General features: G+C 53.7%; 1 protein-coding gene across 5 annotated transcripts; it reads right to left on the minus strand.

The window, feature by feature from the left end:
- Positions 1 to 1,160: 1,160 nt before the first annotated feature.
- TP53 (tumor protein p53) lies at positions 1,161 to 15,342 on the minus strand. Of its 5 annotated transcripts, XR_014305053.1 has the most exons (13): positions 15,204 to 15,332; positions 9,637 to 9,786; positions 5,433 to 5,534; positions 5,252 to 5,273; positions 4,940 to 5,161; positions 4,189 to 4,375; positions 3,990 to 4,102; positions 3,652 to 3,761; positions 3,280 to 3,416; positions 3,122 to 3,195; positions 2,672 to 2,778; positions 2,308 to 2,502; positions 1,161 to 2,084 (listed from the first exon to the last, which is right to left on the minus strand). XR_014305053.1 is itself a non-coding variant. In XM_082708246.1 (12 exons), the coding sequence occupies exons 3-12, from the start codon at positions 5,504 to 5,506 to the stop codon at positions 2,003 to 2,005; spliced, it is 1,128 nt and encodes a 375-aa protein (XP_082564372.1). In that variant the 5' UTR covers positions 5,507 to 5,534; positions 9,637 to 9,786; positions 15,204 to 15,332; the 3' UTR covers positions 1,161 to 2,002. The 5 variants fall into 5 exon arrangements, 3 of the variants coding, with proteins under 3 accessions (XP_082564372.1, XP_082564371.1, XP_082564373.1); XR_014305052.1 differs by lacking the exon at positions 9,637 to 9,786 and having other exon boundaries at positions 15,204 to 15,342; XM_082708246.1 differs by lacking the exon at positions 2,308 to 2,502.
- Positions 15,343 to 15,389: the final 47 nt, after the last annotated feature.

The raw sequence follows: 15,389 nt of genomic DNA on the forward strand, positions 1-15,389 counted from the left end.
AGACTGTGTCTGCCACAGGCAGGGAAATGGGAGTCAGGGGTGCTGGACGCTGGTCAGAAGGGAGCTCCAAGGTGACCCATCTAGCAGAGTGAGGAGACAAAATGAGTTTCGAGAGCTCTGGTTTGCCAAGGCAGGAGAACCGTCTCTCAAGGAGATGGTTCCAAGTCTCCTGGGGAGTGTTTGGCATTCCCCAGTGAGAAAGAGAAAGAAGGCAAGTTTTGAGGCCAGGGAAGCTGGATCCTTGGGGCAAGCCACAGGCACTCAAAGCCTGGTTGATAAGGCTGAGAAGACAGTGGCCTCAGAAGCCTCTCCAGACCTTAGCACCCCACTCCCCCCCGCCCCACACCTCTAGGGAGGTGGGCCAAGCCATGTTCCCACTGTCTGGCCATTCCTCCAGGCACTGGCTCGGCCAGCAGCGGGGGACTGGGAGAGCTCATCCCCAGCCCCCCTCCCTGGGAGCCAGCAGCACCGAGGAATAGGACAGGAGGGGGTGCTGGGCTCCCCAACCTCAGCTCTCCTCCCTACTCCAAGAAGCCCTTTGAAAGGTTTTCTTGGCAGAGTTTAAAGCTTCAATTCATTGAATTGCCTGGCATCAGGCCCAGTTTGAGGGGATGCCGGGAAGGCCCCGGCCCCACACCCCAGCCCTCACCTTAGCCGCCCCCACTTTTCCTGGGGCCCAGGCTGGCAGGCCTCCCCTGCTCCCTCTCTTCATCTGACGTCGCCCACCGCCTTTCCCCTCGGGGACCCAGGTGTCCCGTTCCTCTCCTGTGGAGCAGATGGCGACCCCAGAGGCTCAGTCTTGCTAAATCAGACATTTAAATCCCATAATCCTCGGTGAGAGGTTGACGGAGGGGGGCAGCGGCCCAATCCTAGAAGCAGGGGCAGGAGAGAACCTCGTGCCAGGCCTGGCGGGAGGGGAGGAGGGACAGTTGGTTCCCGAGTTATGAATGGAGTCCCCCCCTTCCCTTGTTGTCATGCAGCCCGCAGACTGACCCAGTCTCCAGCTTTTGTTCTCCTCCGGGAGCCCCGGCCTTGGGCGCCCCCCAGCCCACGCTCCCGGGACACTCAGGTGGCTGTCTCCCAGCGTTCCCTCCTTCCTCACCCCTGCCGCGCACCAGGCCCCACACAGCCAGCCCAGGTGCCCGCCCCGCAGACGCACAGGTGGTACCAAGTTTTATTGTAAAATGATACATCGGTACAAAAAGGGGATATAAAAGGGGAAGAGGAGGATGGGGTATGGGTGATGAATGCAGAGTGCAGAAGAAATTCACCCAGAACCAGGCGGGGAGGCAAAAGCCCTCGGCAGATACAGACCCGACACCATGGGATGGAATCAGTCCTCCGGGCTGCGAGATGGGATGAGATGCTGGGGGTGCCGGGGCTCCCCAGGAGGTTAGACAGGATTTGGCCATGCCAGCAAGGTGGGGACCCCTCGCCAGCTGCCCATCACAGAAGCTGTCACCCGACCCACCAGCAGGGACAGGGAACCAATGACACCCACGAAGGCACCAAGGCACAGGCACCATGGGAGAAAAGGGCTGTTTGGGGGGGGTCAGACATTCACCCTCACAACAAATTTCGTGAGGTAGGTATGGTTATCAGAATTTCATAAAAATGGACTATGAAATTACGAAGTTTCAACCACTGGCTAAAACGGTAGAGAACTGGGCTCAGAGCCCAGTCTGTGATGGCTTCGAAAATGCACCTGACATTCAGGAACATTTTCCTACCTTTCCCACGGTTCCTCACAGTAAAAATCTTTAAAAACCAGCTGGAACGTCCTACGTCCCCCCCAACCAACTGACCTTGGAGGCCACCTCCTTTAGGAGCGCGTTAGGGCAAGGTGGATGGAAGAACCCCGGGCTACTGTGGGGTACACCTGTACCAAAGCAGTCAACACACCAAGTAGGTGTTCCAAGTCCCCAAAATGCCAGGGAGGGAGGGTGGGGGGGTGGGGAAGGGTCAGCAGGGGCGGGGCGGGGGCCGCAGGAAGCAGGGGACATCAGTCTGAGTCGGGCCCCTCTCTCTTCAGCATCGGTTTTTTATGGCGGGAGGTAGACTGCCCCTTCTTAGCCTTCAGGTGGCTGTTGGGAGACAGGCGGGGAGAGGTGACATCAGTGAGTGGGAGGCTGGGGCTCCTTGTCCTAGATGTAGGCTAAGGGAAATTTCAGTTAAAATGGCCGCAGCCAGCTACAGGCATGTTGGCTGAGCACCTGGGGCACTTCCATGTTTTCTCTCCCTCTTCCCCCACCCCCTGACAAGCAAGGAAACGGAACCCAAGAAGGGCAGTTGCAAGGCCACACGGACCTGCTCGTACTTGGCTGGGCTGGGGGGGTCTGTCCCAACCCCGCTGTGTCCAATACTGCCCCATGGTTATCAGGCCCCTAGCTGATTCCCCAGCTCTGCACTAGAGGTTGCCGGAAATGACAAAGAGGTACCCACTGTTCACCCCTTGAAGGGTCTGGGGACCTCCCAAGGCTGGAACCGGGTTGTGGGATCGACCTGTGGGAGACGGAAGCGAGTCTGGGCAGGGTGGGCCCCATGCCCCCCGCCCCCACCGCGAGGGCATCAGCTCCGTTTGACCTTGAAGGTAGGATAAGAACAGAATCATGTGGCTTTCCAAGGTGGGAAGGCAGGGGCTGGGGGCTGGGTGAGGGCCCCAGTCACTCACCTGGAGTGAGGCCTGCTTCCCCCTGGCTCCTTTCCATTCAGGGCATCCTTCAGCTCCAAGGCCTCATTCAACTCCCTGAACATGTTGTAGCGTTCAAGGCCACGGATCTGTGCCAGGGGAGGGGAGGGAGAGAAAAGCGTGAAGGCAAAGCCCAAAGGGCATTCCCTGTTGGCTTGAGGTAAACTGTAATCCGCAGCGAGGGATGGCTGCCCCCTGAAGGCAGGGGGCCTAATTGCAGGCAGAGCAGCCCAGAAAGAAACCAGCGTTCTGGGAGCCGGGCTTGAAACCCATCTTCAAGCCAGCAACATTCACTTCCACGATCAGGGACAGGAGCAGAGGGAAGGATGGACAGAGGACCAGGGCCCAGCCTCCCGTCTGCTCCATTCAGTTTTTCTTCCCTCCTCCGGTCCCACTGAGTGGGAGCCTGCCTGTCCCCGCCAGACTGGGTACCTGAAGGGTGAAGTACTCCCCATCCAGCGGCTTCTTCTTTTGCGGGGGAGACGAGCTGGTGCTGGGAGGCAGTGCTGGGAAGACAAGAGAAGGGCACATTGGGAGCCGTAATGCACCCTCCTGTGCTCCCCCTGCCTCCTCTAGTCCTGCCTGCTTACCTCGCTTGGTGCTCCCGGGGGGCGGCTCGGGGCAAGGCTCCCCCTTCTTGCGGAAATTTTCCTCCTCTGTGCGCCGGTCTCTCCCGGGACAGGCACAGACGCGTACCTCGAAGCTGCTCCGTCCCAGCACATTACCACTACCCCAGGCAAGAAGACAGAAGCAGGCGGCAGTGAGGGAGGTGAGCCCTTTCACCGCACCCCCTCAAATCCCAACCGCCCTCATCCTCTGTGGAGCCACAGGGCCAGAGAGGTTCTGAAGCCACAGAAAGGAAACCGGGGGAGGCAGAGGGCGCGAAGCGGGCAGCCGGGAAGAGTCCATATGTGGGCACGGGAATGAGTGGGAAGGATGGGTAAGGCAGGAAGGGGCCCTACCTGGAATCTTCCAGAGTGATGATGGTGAGGATGGGCCGGCGGTTCATGCCCCCCATGCAGGAACTGTTACACATGTAGTTATAGTGGATGGTGGTGCAGTCGGAGCCCACCTGAGACAGCAGACAGGCCGGCGGTCAGGCTGCCCCGCCCCCGGGGGCTGGACTGTAGTCTCCCCAGGCCTCAGTTTCCCCCACCTCGGAATGGGAATGACCCATCCAGCTCTGCACCCCACAAGGGGCCGTGGAGATGTTGAATAAGGAGAAGAAAGCCCCCCTATGTCCCACCTGACAAGCCCCTCCAGCCCTCCCCTCCCAGAGAGCTCGGACACCAAAGCAGACCTCGGGCGGCTCGTAGGGCACCACCACGCTCTGCCGGAAGGTGTTCCTATCATCCAGGTACTTGGCCCGCAGGTTTCCCTCTACCCGGATGAGATGCTGAGGCGGGGCCAGACCTGTAAGCAGAGCCATCGGGGAGGAGTCAGGGGTCTGAGGTCTCCGGGCACTGGCCCTGCCCGGTCTGTGCCCCCGCCCCGCTCACCATCACTACTGTCCGAGCAGCGCTCATGGTGGGGGCAGCGCCGCACCACTTCCGTCACAAACTCCGACTTCTTGTAAATGGCCATGGCCCGGACGCAGGTGTCGGCTGGGGGTGGTGAGCTGACCCACAGCTGCACGGGGCAGGTCTTTGCCAGCTGGCAGAACAGCTTGTTGAGGGAGGGGGAGTACTGTAAGGAAAGGAGAGGGGTCAGGGGACGGACAAACAGCCCAAACACCCCCTGGAGGCTGCGAGTGGTGTGCAGAGGTGGCCAGACATGGCCGGGCTGGAGGGTCTGCATCCTAGAAGCTTACTTTATTTATTTATTTATTTAAGATTTATTTTATTTATTTATTTGACAGAGAGAAATCACAAGTAGACAGAGAGGCAGGCAGAGAGAGAGAGAGAGGGAAGCAGGCTCCCTGCAGAGCAGAGAGCCCGATGCGGGACTCAATCCCAGGACCCTGAGATCATGACCTGAGCCGAAGGCAGCGGCTTAACCCACTGAGCCACCCAGGCGCCCTAGAAGCTTACTTTAAAGAGCCAAGGGCTGAATGAGCAAAGGAAACGAGGGAGAGATCCAGGGCCCCATATGATGGGAAGGACAAAAGCCCAAGGTCCCGAACTAAACAGGTCAGACTGACAGCAAGTGCAGACTGGACAGGCACCCCAAAGTCCCGAACAGAAAAAGCCAGGGGGCGTGTGGCCAGGCACCCAACGTTCCCATGGAAACCAGCCTGTGAGGGCCACCGACCGTGCAAGTAACAGACTTGGCTGTCCCTGAATGCAGGAACCCCAGACGGAACCCATAGGCGCCAGGGTAGGTCTTCGGGGAAGGGACAAAAGATGACAGGGGCCAGGAGGGGGCGGGTCCGGGCGCTGCGGGCGCAGGAGTTGCCGGCATCCTGGGAGCATCATTGGACTCTTCTCCCAGCCAGTTCACGCCTTCTGACAGCAGTTCATCCACTGCAGGGGACTGCAGGTGCGGAGACAAGAGTCAGAGGGCCAGGTCCTCAGCCCCCGGCCCCGCAGGCCCCCACTGGCTCTCCCTACATCCCGTCCTTACCAGAACATTGTTTTCAGGAAGCCTGGAAGACAAGAGCAGGAAGTCAGCGCGGGCGTTTGCCCACCACCCCCCCCACGGGCATCTACCAGGGGGCTGGGGATCGGGGTGGGTGGGCAGGACGGGCAGGATGGGGCAGTGGTCCCGGGAGGCTGGTGAGAAGCCTGCCCTGCCTTCCACTTACAGGTTCCACAATTCGGAAAATGTCTCCTGGCTTAAAGGGGGGTCGATGGTGAGCTCGGACTGTGGGTCCTGCATTGCAGCTCCTGGGAATGGAGTGTGGCCACTGGGGAGAGCAAAGTGGGGGTTCCAAGTGAGACACACCCAACCCCGGGACCCCCAACCCTGAGGCAGGGTGGATACTTCCACCAACACCATACCAGGTCCAAGATGCCATGGCCCTGGCCTCGGCCTCCCCAAGAGCCAGGGCGTTGCGCCTGCCCAGCCTCTCGACTGCGCAGCCCAGCCCACCTGTCCTCAAGGCACAAAGATAACCAGAGAGGGAATTCCAGGCTTCCCACCAGGGGGTCCACAGCCTTCCTGAAAGGTTACCCTACTTTTTTTTTTTTTTTAAACATTTTATTTATTTATTTGACAGACGGAGAGCACAAGTAGGCAGAGAGGCAGGCAGAGAGAGACGGAGAAACAGGCTCCCTGCTGAGCAGAGAGCCTAATGGGGGTCTCGATCCCAGGACCCTGGGATCATGACCTGAGCCAAAGACAGAGGCTTTAACCCACTGAGCCACCCAGGCGTCCAAGGGTACCCTACTTTTGCCCTCTGTCTTGGTAATAAGGATGAAGCATATCAGCCCACATCCTCCACCCGGGGAGGGGGGAATACCTCCCCAGACGCCCATATTCCCCACCTGACCCCCTTCATCACGAAGCTTCCTGAAGGACCGCCATCTCCACTCCCACCCCCGGCTTAGGACTCCCTGGCTTGCCTCTCTGACCTCATCTTCTAACACTCTCCAGCCACTGGCAGCCTTCTCTGCTACCAGACACAGTCCGGTTTACCCCACACTGGTGGTTCCCTCTACTGGGAACCCTGGGGTCAGCCACTGTCTTGGGGGAGGCACGTTCTGGGACCTCATCTTCACAGCTCCTCGGGCGTGTTTGCCCAGGCTACCCAAAGACTGACCGGTCGGGCTCCCTGATTGTGGTGAGCTGGTGAATGGCTGTGCCTGGGTTGTGAGCCGGGGTTGTCGATGGAGCAAGCAGTTCACAGGGGTGGTCCCAGTCCTGGCCCGGGCACCTACCAGGCTATGCTTCCACCGCCTCCTGACATCTTCCCCAAGTTTGACATGAGTTTTTCGGAAAAAACACGCCCCCTGTGGATGTCCCTGTTCATGACCTGTGTCTTATAGAGCGGGGACAAGCCCATCACCCCTACCCCTGTGGCTCCTCCCACCATCACCCTCCCCTGCCCTCCCAACATTCACCTGCTCCTGGGCCTGATTTCTTATGTACATAAGAGTTTGTGAAATCCATTTATGTGTGTTAATTCATTTGTCCAGAGAACCACACTGGCCGCCCTAGGCAACCCCCCCCCCAATAGGTGTGACCCCCACAGGTGAGGAAGCTGCGTCTCAGAGAGAGGGGAAGGGATCTGCCCACAGCACACACACCGGTGAGCAACTGAACTTCTGCTAAAAATGACCATTCGGGGGCGCCTGGGTGGCTCAGTGGGTTAAAGCCTCTGCCTTCCGCTCAGGTCATGATCCCAGGGTCCTGGGATAGAGCCCCGCATTGGGCTCTCTGCTCAGCGGGGAGCCTGCTTCCCTTCCCCTCTCTCTGCCTGGTTCTCTGCCTACTTGTGATCTGTCTGTTAAATAAATAAAAAAAATCTTTAAAAAAAAAAAAAGTTCTCCAGTGAGGAGGTTGGCAAAGGGCTCCTTATCACAGCTGCCATCGCTAACTGGCCTGAGTGAGGGATGGACAATGCCTGTGCAGGGAAGAAGGCAAGAGGGGGTGGCCGGGGGAGAGATCCCGAACATTTGCTTGGTGAGGAAGGACCAGGACCTCTGCCCCGCATCAGTGATCAAAAGAACTTTGAGATTTTTCATGGAAGGGAGTTTCAGAAGTCAAAAGCCCTGAGTTTGACATTGTACTATTACCTAACATTTGCAGGGCAACTTCCCCTACCCCAAGGGCTAGCCTTTCGGCTTTCTCACATACAGGCATGGAGTTTTGCTCATCTCTATGTGCTTGGTGAAAAGTACCCAGGATCGGACACAGGAGCAGCAGGCTAGGCCTGCATCCCAGGCTCACCACCTAATAGCTGTGTCATTTGGGGAGGTTACTTAACCTCTCTGGGCCTCAGTGTCCTCTGCTTTAAAATAGCACCCTACTTATTATGGGGATCGCACAGAGCTGAGACGAGTGCCTGGCACATAATAAGAGCTCAACGAACGTTGTGCGTTTTCAGGACTGTCCCATTTTATTAGTTCTATACTGCAGGCAGAATCACTAGAAAACCTTTTCAGAGCAGGTTCCTTCCCGGGGGGTGAGAATCAAGGGCCATTACATTTTCCAAAGCTGAACCAGACTTTCCAAACAGTTGGAGTGGCAGGACCTCCCCTGGTGGGAAGGCCACCAACTCAGCCCAGACTCTCCTTCGAGGCACCCAGCCCACCACCATCCTAACAGTGGGGGTTGCTTATCATCCCCATGGGGGCCCACTGCTCCCTGTGGCTTATCCCATTAATCCTCTCAAGAAGCCAGTACCCCAGGTATCATCTTCAGCTGCAGGAGCGGAGGCTGAAGGAATTAACTCGCTTACCCAGGTTCAGAAACCTCTCCAGGGGCAGGGCGAGGGATTTGAACCTGGGCTGTCCAAAGCCACACCCAAGCTCTAAATAATTAGGCTTCTAAATACATCCGGAGTCTGGTGTAACAAACTTTCTTCGTTGAAAGCTATGACCAGAAAACAAAACACAAAAAAACAAAAAAGATGATTCTGCAGAGTAATAAGGCAGAGTCTGGCAACTTACTACTTCACAAAACCAAGTCTAGGCAGACCCCCTTAGAAGACACTCCAAGAGGGAAGCATCACAAGTCTTGCACAAATATGTTGATGCCAGTGTTCTCCGTGAGATGATGAGAAACATTACTATGTATCGGTAGGGAAATACCTACTACATGAAATACCCACAAGACACATTCACTGTGGCAGTTTGAAGAGATGAATTTATCTGTGTGTATGGAACTAGACATAGCTCAGATACAGGCTGATTAAAAAGTAGCTTGCAATGGGCCGCCTGCCTGGCTCAGTGGGTTAAGCCTCTGCCTTCCGCTCAGGTCATGATCTCAGGGTCTTGGGATCAAGCCCTGCATCGGTCTCTCTGCTCAGTGGGGAGCCTGCTTCCCCCCCACCCCTGCCTGCCTCTCTGTCTGCTTGTGATCTCTCTGTCAAATAAATAAATAATTAAAAAAAAAAAAAGTTTGCAGGGGTACCCCCCCAAAAAAAGGCCAAACACAGTAATATAAGTAGTTTATGTGATTTACAAATGCAGAATAACTATAGTCAACCCTTAAACAATGTGGGGGTTGGGGCAGCGCTCCCCTGTGCTGTTGAAAATACATGTGTATCCCTTGAGTGCCCCCAAATGTAACTGCTAACAGCCCCCTGCTCAGCAGAAGCCTTAGCGATAACATAAACAATCAAGGGGCGCCTCAGTGGCTCAGTGGGTTAAAGCCTCTGCCTTCGGCTCAGGTCATGATCCCAGAGTCCTGCTCTCTGCTCAGCAGGGAGCCTGCTTCCTCCTCTCTCTCTGCCTGCCTCTCTTCCTACTTGTGATCTCTGTCTGTCAAATAAATAAATTAATTTAAAAAAACCAATCAATTAACACATATTTTGTATATTTATTATATACTATATATATTTTTAAAAAACATTTTATTTATTTGACAGGGAAAAAGGGAGAAGCAGACTCCCCACTGAACAGAGTCCAATGAAGGTCTCGATCCCAGGACCCAGAGATCACTACCTGAGCCTAAGGCAGATGCTTCACCAACTGAGCCACCCAGGGGCTCCTTATACACTATATTCTTAAAGTAGCTACAGACAGGGTGCCTGGATGGCTCAGTCAGTTGAGCGTCTGCCTTTGGCTCTGGGGTTGAGCCCCCTCATCGGGCTCCCTGCTCAGGGAGAAGCCTGTTTCTTCCCCTGCTCCTCCTCCTTCTCGTGCTCTCTCTCTTTCTCAAATAAATAAATAAATACATAAAATCTTAAAAAAAAAAAGCAAGCTATAGATAATACTATAGATAATCACAAGGAAAAAAGAAAGACATTCACAATACTGTACTGTATTTATCCGAAAAAAGCCATGTATAAGTGGTCCCATGCAGTTCAAACCCATGCTGTTCAAGAGTCAACTGTAGGGCACTTGGGTGGCTCAGTGGGTTAGGCCGCTTCCTTCGGCTCGGGTCATGATCTCAGGGTCCTGGGATCGAGCCCCACATCGGGCTCTCTGCTCAACAGGGAGCCTGCTTCCTCCTCCCTCTCTGCCTGCCTCTCTGCCTGTTTGTGATCCTCTCTGTCAAATAAATAAATAAAATCTTTAAAAAAAAAAAAGAGTCAACTGTATTTACTGCTTACAAACATATATATGTGAAAATATGAAAGGCAAGAATAAAAACTTACAAAGATATGACAGTGATGCTCTCAGAAAGGGGGAGATACGTATGCTCATGGGACTGGGGGTACTGGTCAAAGGGTTCTAGCTTGAATAATGAAGAAAAATAAAAAGGATGGTATTCATACATTACTTGTAGATTAAAACAGGGACACAAATAAGACAAAATGTTAAATGTTATAATTATTTGGTGAGACTATGAGTGTTTGTTATTCTCATCAGTGTTTTTCTAAAAACAAAAAACAAAAAACAAACAAACCTGAAAAAGAAAATTGCATAAGACCTATTATGGATAATTTCAAACACATAAAAAAGTTAGAAAACCATTTGACTACACTTATGGTCTTCTCCTGGGCTCTCTTCTGTTCACGGCTATGTCCTATAGTAGCTTTATAGTAATCTTGAAGTCAGCTAGTTTAAGATCTCCAACTTTGTACTACATTTTCATTTTGGAATCAGCTTGTCAGTCTCTACAAACAGACCTGCTAGGATTTTGACTGGGATCAAATTAAATGATTTTGGAGAGCCTGATATCTCACCAATATTGGGTGTTCCATCCAGGAATACGGTAGTCTGTTATTTAAATCTTCCTTAAATTCACACAGCAGTTTGCAATTTGAATACAGAACGCTTGTCTACCTTTTGTTCAATTTATCCCCAGGTACGCCATGTTTTTGGGTGCTTTGCAGGAGGCATTGTTTTTATAATTTATTACCCGACTTCAGATTCAATGGTTGCTATTATATAAAAATATAATTCATGTATATTGCTTTTGAAATCTGTGACCTCGCTAAAATCACTTATCACTAGTGGTAGTTTTCCTTTCCTTTTCTTTTTTTTTTTTTTAATTTATTTATTTATGTGACAGAGAGAGGGATCACAAGCAGGCAGACAGGCAGGCAGAGAGAGAGGGGGAAGCAGGCTCCCCACGGAGCAGATAGCTTGATGTGGGACTTGATCCCAGGACCCTGAAATCATGACCTGAGCCGAAGGCAGAGGCTTAACCCGCTGAGCCACTCAGGCACCCCTAGTTTTTCAAGATTTTATTTTTAAAGTAGTCTCTACCTCCAACGTGGGGCTCAATACCTTCAGTATTGAAGGGATGAGAATCAAATCCTAGTTCCTGGTCTTAGAAAACAAGCATTCAGTCTGTCACAATTATGTGCTGATGGTAACTTGATTGGGGGTGCCCTTTATCAGACTGAGAAAGTTTCCCTTTTCCTACTTTGCTGGGAGGTTGGCTTCTCTTTTCTTTTTAAAAACATGAATAGGGGGTGCCTGGGTGGCTCAGTGGGTTAAGCCGCTGCCTTCGGCTCAGGTCATGATCTCAGGGTCCTGGGATCGAGTCCCACATCGGGCTCTCTGCTCAGCAGGGAGCCTGCTTCCTCCTCTCTCTCTGCCTGCCTCTCTACCTACTTGTGTTCTGTCAAATAAATAAAAATAAAAAAAAACAAAAAAACAACAAAAAAAAAACATGAATAGGGGCACTTGGGTGGCTCAGTGGGTTAAGCCGTTGCCTTCGGCTCAGGTCATGATCTCAGAGTACTGGGATCGAGTCCCACATCGGACTCTCTGCTCAGCAAGAAGACTGCTTCCCTCTCTCTCTCTGCCTGCCTCTGTGTCTACTTGTGATCTCTCTCAAATAAATAAATAAATAAATAAATAAATAAAAACACGAATAGGTGTTGGATAATGTTAACTGCTTTTTATGCATCTGTTGAAATGATCATAGGATTTTTAACCTTCAATCTCTTAATGTGGCAAATTACTCTGGCTGATTTTTAAAATGTTACAACCTTAACTGCAGTCTAGAGTTTACCTAGAGATAAACTTTACTTGGTCAGGATGTATCTACCATTTTTATAGATTACCAGATTTGATTTGCTAAGATTTGTCAGATTTTTGCATATACATAAATATAGCAAGAATGTTTACTTTTTTTTTTTTTAAGATTTTATTTATTTATTTGACAGACAGAGATCACAAATAGGCAGAGAGACAAGCAGAGAGAGGAGGAAGCAGGCTCCCTGCCGAACAGAGAGCCCGATGTGGGGCTCCATCCCAGGATCCTGGGATCATGACCTGAGCCGAAGGCAGAGGCTTTAACCCACTGAGCCGCCCCTGGGTGGCCCCTGTTCTTTACTTTTAACATCCTTGTCTGGTTTTGGTATCAGGATTCTCAGGATATCATTAAATTAGTTAACTAATCATGAAATTAGTAAGACTGGTATTGTTTCTTCCTCGTATGTTTGAAAAGAAGAACAAAGAAACAGAAAATAGGGGCACCTGGGTGGCTCAGTGGGTTAAAGCCTCTGCCTTCGGCTCAGGTCATGATCTCAGCGTCCTGGGATTGAGCCCCACATCAGGCTCTCTGCTCAGCAGGGAACCTGCTTCCTCCTCTCCTGCCTCTCTGCCTACTTGTGATCTCGGTCTGTCAAATAAATAAATAAAAATCATTAAAAAAAAGTTAATTAATTATGGCTCACAGACCTAAGTATAAAACCTAAAACTGTAAAGGTTCTCGAAAAAAAAAATATCCTAGAGTATCTTCATGATGTTAGGGTCAGCAAAGATTTTCTAAACAGGTCACAGAAAACGTTTGAAAGACAGAAGATGAGTCTTCTGTTGCTCCTTCGTAGACCCTGACAGAGGCAAGCAACAGGTCAGGAGAAAACACAGATACTGACAAGAGACCTATCCAGAATATACAAAAAACTGCTCTGCAGCAGAACACAATTTAAAAAAGCAACTAAGGGCGCCTGGGTGGCTCAGTGGGTTAAGCCTCTGCCTTCAGCTCGTCATGGTCTCAGGGTCCTGGGATGGAGCCCCGCATCGGGCTCTCTGCTCAGCAGGGAGCCTGCTTCCCCCTCTCTCTCCCTGCTTCTCTGCCTACTTGTGATTTCTGTCAAAAAAATAAATTAAATCTTGAAAAAAATAAGAAAGCAAATAAACCCACTTTAAAAATTGGGGGAAAGATTTGAAGAGCTTTTTCCATGATGACATAGGAATGGCCAATAAGCACGTGGAAACTGCTCCCAGCTAAGAGGATTGCAGGTTAAAATCACAATGATGGGGCACCTGGGTGGCTCAGTGGGTTAAGCCTCTGCCCTCAGCTTGGGTCAGGGTCTCAGGGTCCTGGGATCGAGTCCAGCATCAGGCTCTCTGCTCAGCAGGGAGCCTGCTCCCCCCCAACCTCTGTCTGCCTCTCTGCCTACTTGTGATCTCTCTCTCTGTCATATAAATAAATAAAATATTAAAAAACCCAAAACCCCACAAAGATGCGCCACATTAGAAAGACCGACAAACCAAATGTGAGGAAGGACGGCTCTTGCTGGTGAGAATGGAACACAACCACTGCGAAACATGAGAATTTAAAACATGAAGTTTAGGTCTCCACTCACTCCTACCTAGCAATTCCATGCCCCATGCCCAAGCAGTTATCCAAAAAACAAACAAAACAAACAAAAACAAAACATGAAAACATAGGACTATGAAGAGCATTGTACAGGAATATTCATAGCAGCTTTATTCGAAATAACCCCAAACAGGAAACCACTCAAATGGTCACCGAAAGGAGAACGGATAAACGATCCACGCTTTAGTCCTGCGATGAGATGTGCTAATACAAAGGACCAAGAACACCGACACACGACGGATACGTTCAGGGACACGGAGAGACGTCGCAGGCGCGGGTGCTGCCCACCAGAAGCCTACACCAGGGAGCACAGAAGGCGTGGGTCCATTTACACGACGCTCTCCAACGGGCAAAACCGGTGACGGAACTCAAAGTAAAGCCGAGGGTCTGCGGCTGACTGGGGAGAAGCACGAGCACCTTCTCGGGGGCGATGAAAACTTTTATTTTGACAGGCTGGGAGTGAGTTGCCAAAACTCGTCTAATTGCAGTGAGTGTAAATGCGGCCTCGATTTCGGAGCGAGCTGCACACACGCGGCACGCGCACAGGCGGGCACGAAGCAGGTGCGCGGCAGGTGCCCAGGTGAGTGGGCGCAGGCTGGAAGCACCGCGCGGGGAAGGACGCACGCGCGGAAGGCCGGACCCCCGCCCCTCCGGCTCCCTCCGGCTCCCTCCGGCTCCCTCCGGCTCCCTCCGGCTCCCTCCGGCTCCCTCCGGCTCCGCTCGGCTCCCTCCGGCTCCGCTCGGCTCGGCGGGCCCCGCCCCTTCCAGGCCCGCCCCTTCCGCCCCCACGACGTTCGCGCTGCGTCGGAAATCGGAATGGCTGAACCCGCGAGCCGGATGCCGGAGACCGTGTCTCGGCCACAGACAAACGGCGCGTCGTCGCAGTCATAGTCAAGTGTCAAACGCACCCGCTCTCGAAAACCCCCGGGGCCTGCCGTCGGCGCGCTGTCTGAGAGCCCCCTCCCTCGCAGTGGTCGCGTCCGCGCGGCGGAGCCGGCGTGGTGGAGCGCACCATTCACAGAGGGGGAGGGACCGAGGTTGGCGTCCAAACAGACACTCCCTCCCGCCCCAGACTGACAGCGGAGTGGTCCTGCGAGGGGGAAAAAAGTGGAGGAGGGGGCGAGCGGTCCCGTCCGCGCGGAAGCGGAGACCAGCTCCGTGACATCTCTGTTTACCCGCAGTCGGGGGACAGTGAGCCGCTCCGGAAAAAAGAAACCGGAAGCGCTGCGGCGCAGGCAGGAGTGTAGAGGTGCAGCCGCACAATAACGAGGCTCGCGGGCCTCCCGGGCTGGGCCGTGTCCCCGGTTGCGCGGGCAGGCCTCGCGTGGGGCACTTCCCACTCCCGCGACGGGCGGTCCGGCCGGGTTTTCTCCGTCCGGCGGAGCCGGGGCCGGCGGGGAAACCCCCTCTGGGAAGGGACAAAGGTCCGGAAGTTGGGGGACCTCCGCAGCTCGGGCTTCCAGCATCGGCCCCCGAATAACCACGGCGGAATGGAGCCCGGGGTTCCACCAGAAGGCGGGGGGCTCGACAATCCGAGGCCACGGGTCCCCGGGATCCCGAGATCCGAAAATCTTAGATCCTGATGCTTTGTGCGTCTTGTTTCAGGGCTTCCCGCACCCAGCTCTGGGAGGGGTGGGGCGGCGAGGCACCTCTTAGGCCGCTGCAGGTTCCACTGTCCTGTCCAGCCGCGAGTCCGGCTGGTCCTAACATCCCCATCACTGCCACCCAGGCCTCCCCGCACTGCATTCCTAGCCTGCTACCGCCAGCCAAAGCTCCAGCCCCCCAGAGCGCTACGTCCCCAGTGCCCCACCCCCAGCCCCCCACGACTCTCCCGAGCTGAAAACACACGGAGCCGAGAGCCGGTGACTCAGAGGGGACTCATCTGGCTCAGTCAGGAGCTTACCCGAACCTCGGGGGAGCGTGTCACCGTCCCGGGAAGCACGCTCCGAGGCCGGACGCCCGGTGACCCCGGAGCCCAGCGGCTACCTGCGCCCAGGATCGTGGCTCTGGACTTTTGGGAGGCTCAAAACTTTTAGCGCCAGTCGGAGCACATGGGAGGGGAAAATCCCAATCCCAGCAACCCCCGCGA

The sequence above is a fragment of the Mustela nivalis genome, assembly GCF_964662115.1.
Source record: "Mustela nivalis genome assembly, chromosome: 17".
NCBI classification, from domain to species: domain Eukaryota; kingdom Metazoa; phylum Chordata; class Mammalia; order Carnivora; family Mustelidae; genus Mustela; species Mustela nivalis.

What these genes read in the sequence shown, in the direction of transcription:
- TP53 (XM_082708245.1), bottom strand. Translation starts at nt 5,506, where the DNA reads ATGCAGGACCCACAGTCCGAGCTCACCATCGACCCCCCTTTAAGCCAG. An exon ending in ATCACTCTGGAAGATTCCAG is followed by an intron (nt 3,417 to 3,651) that starts GTAGGGCCCCTT and finishes TGCCTGGGGTAG; the next exon opens with TGGTAATGTGCTGGGACGGA. An exon ending in CCCCGGGAGCACCAAGCGAG is followed by an intron (nt 3,196 to 3,279) that starts GTAAGCAGGCAG and finishes TTGTCTTCCCAG; the next exon opens with CACTGCCTCCCAGCACCAGC.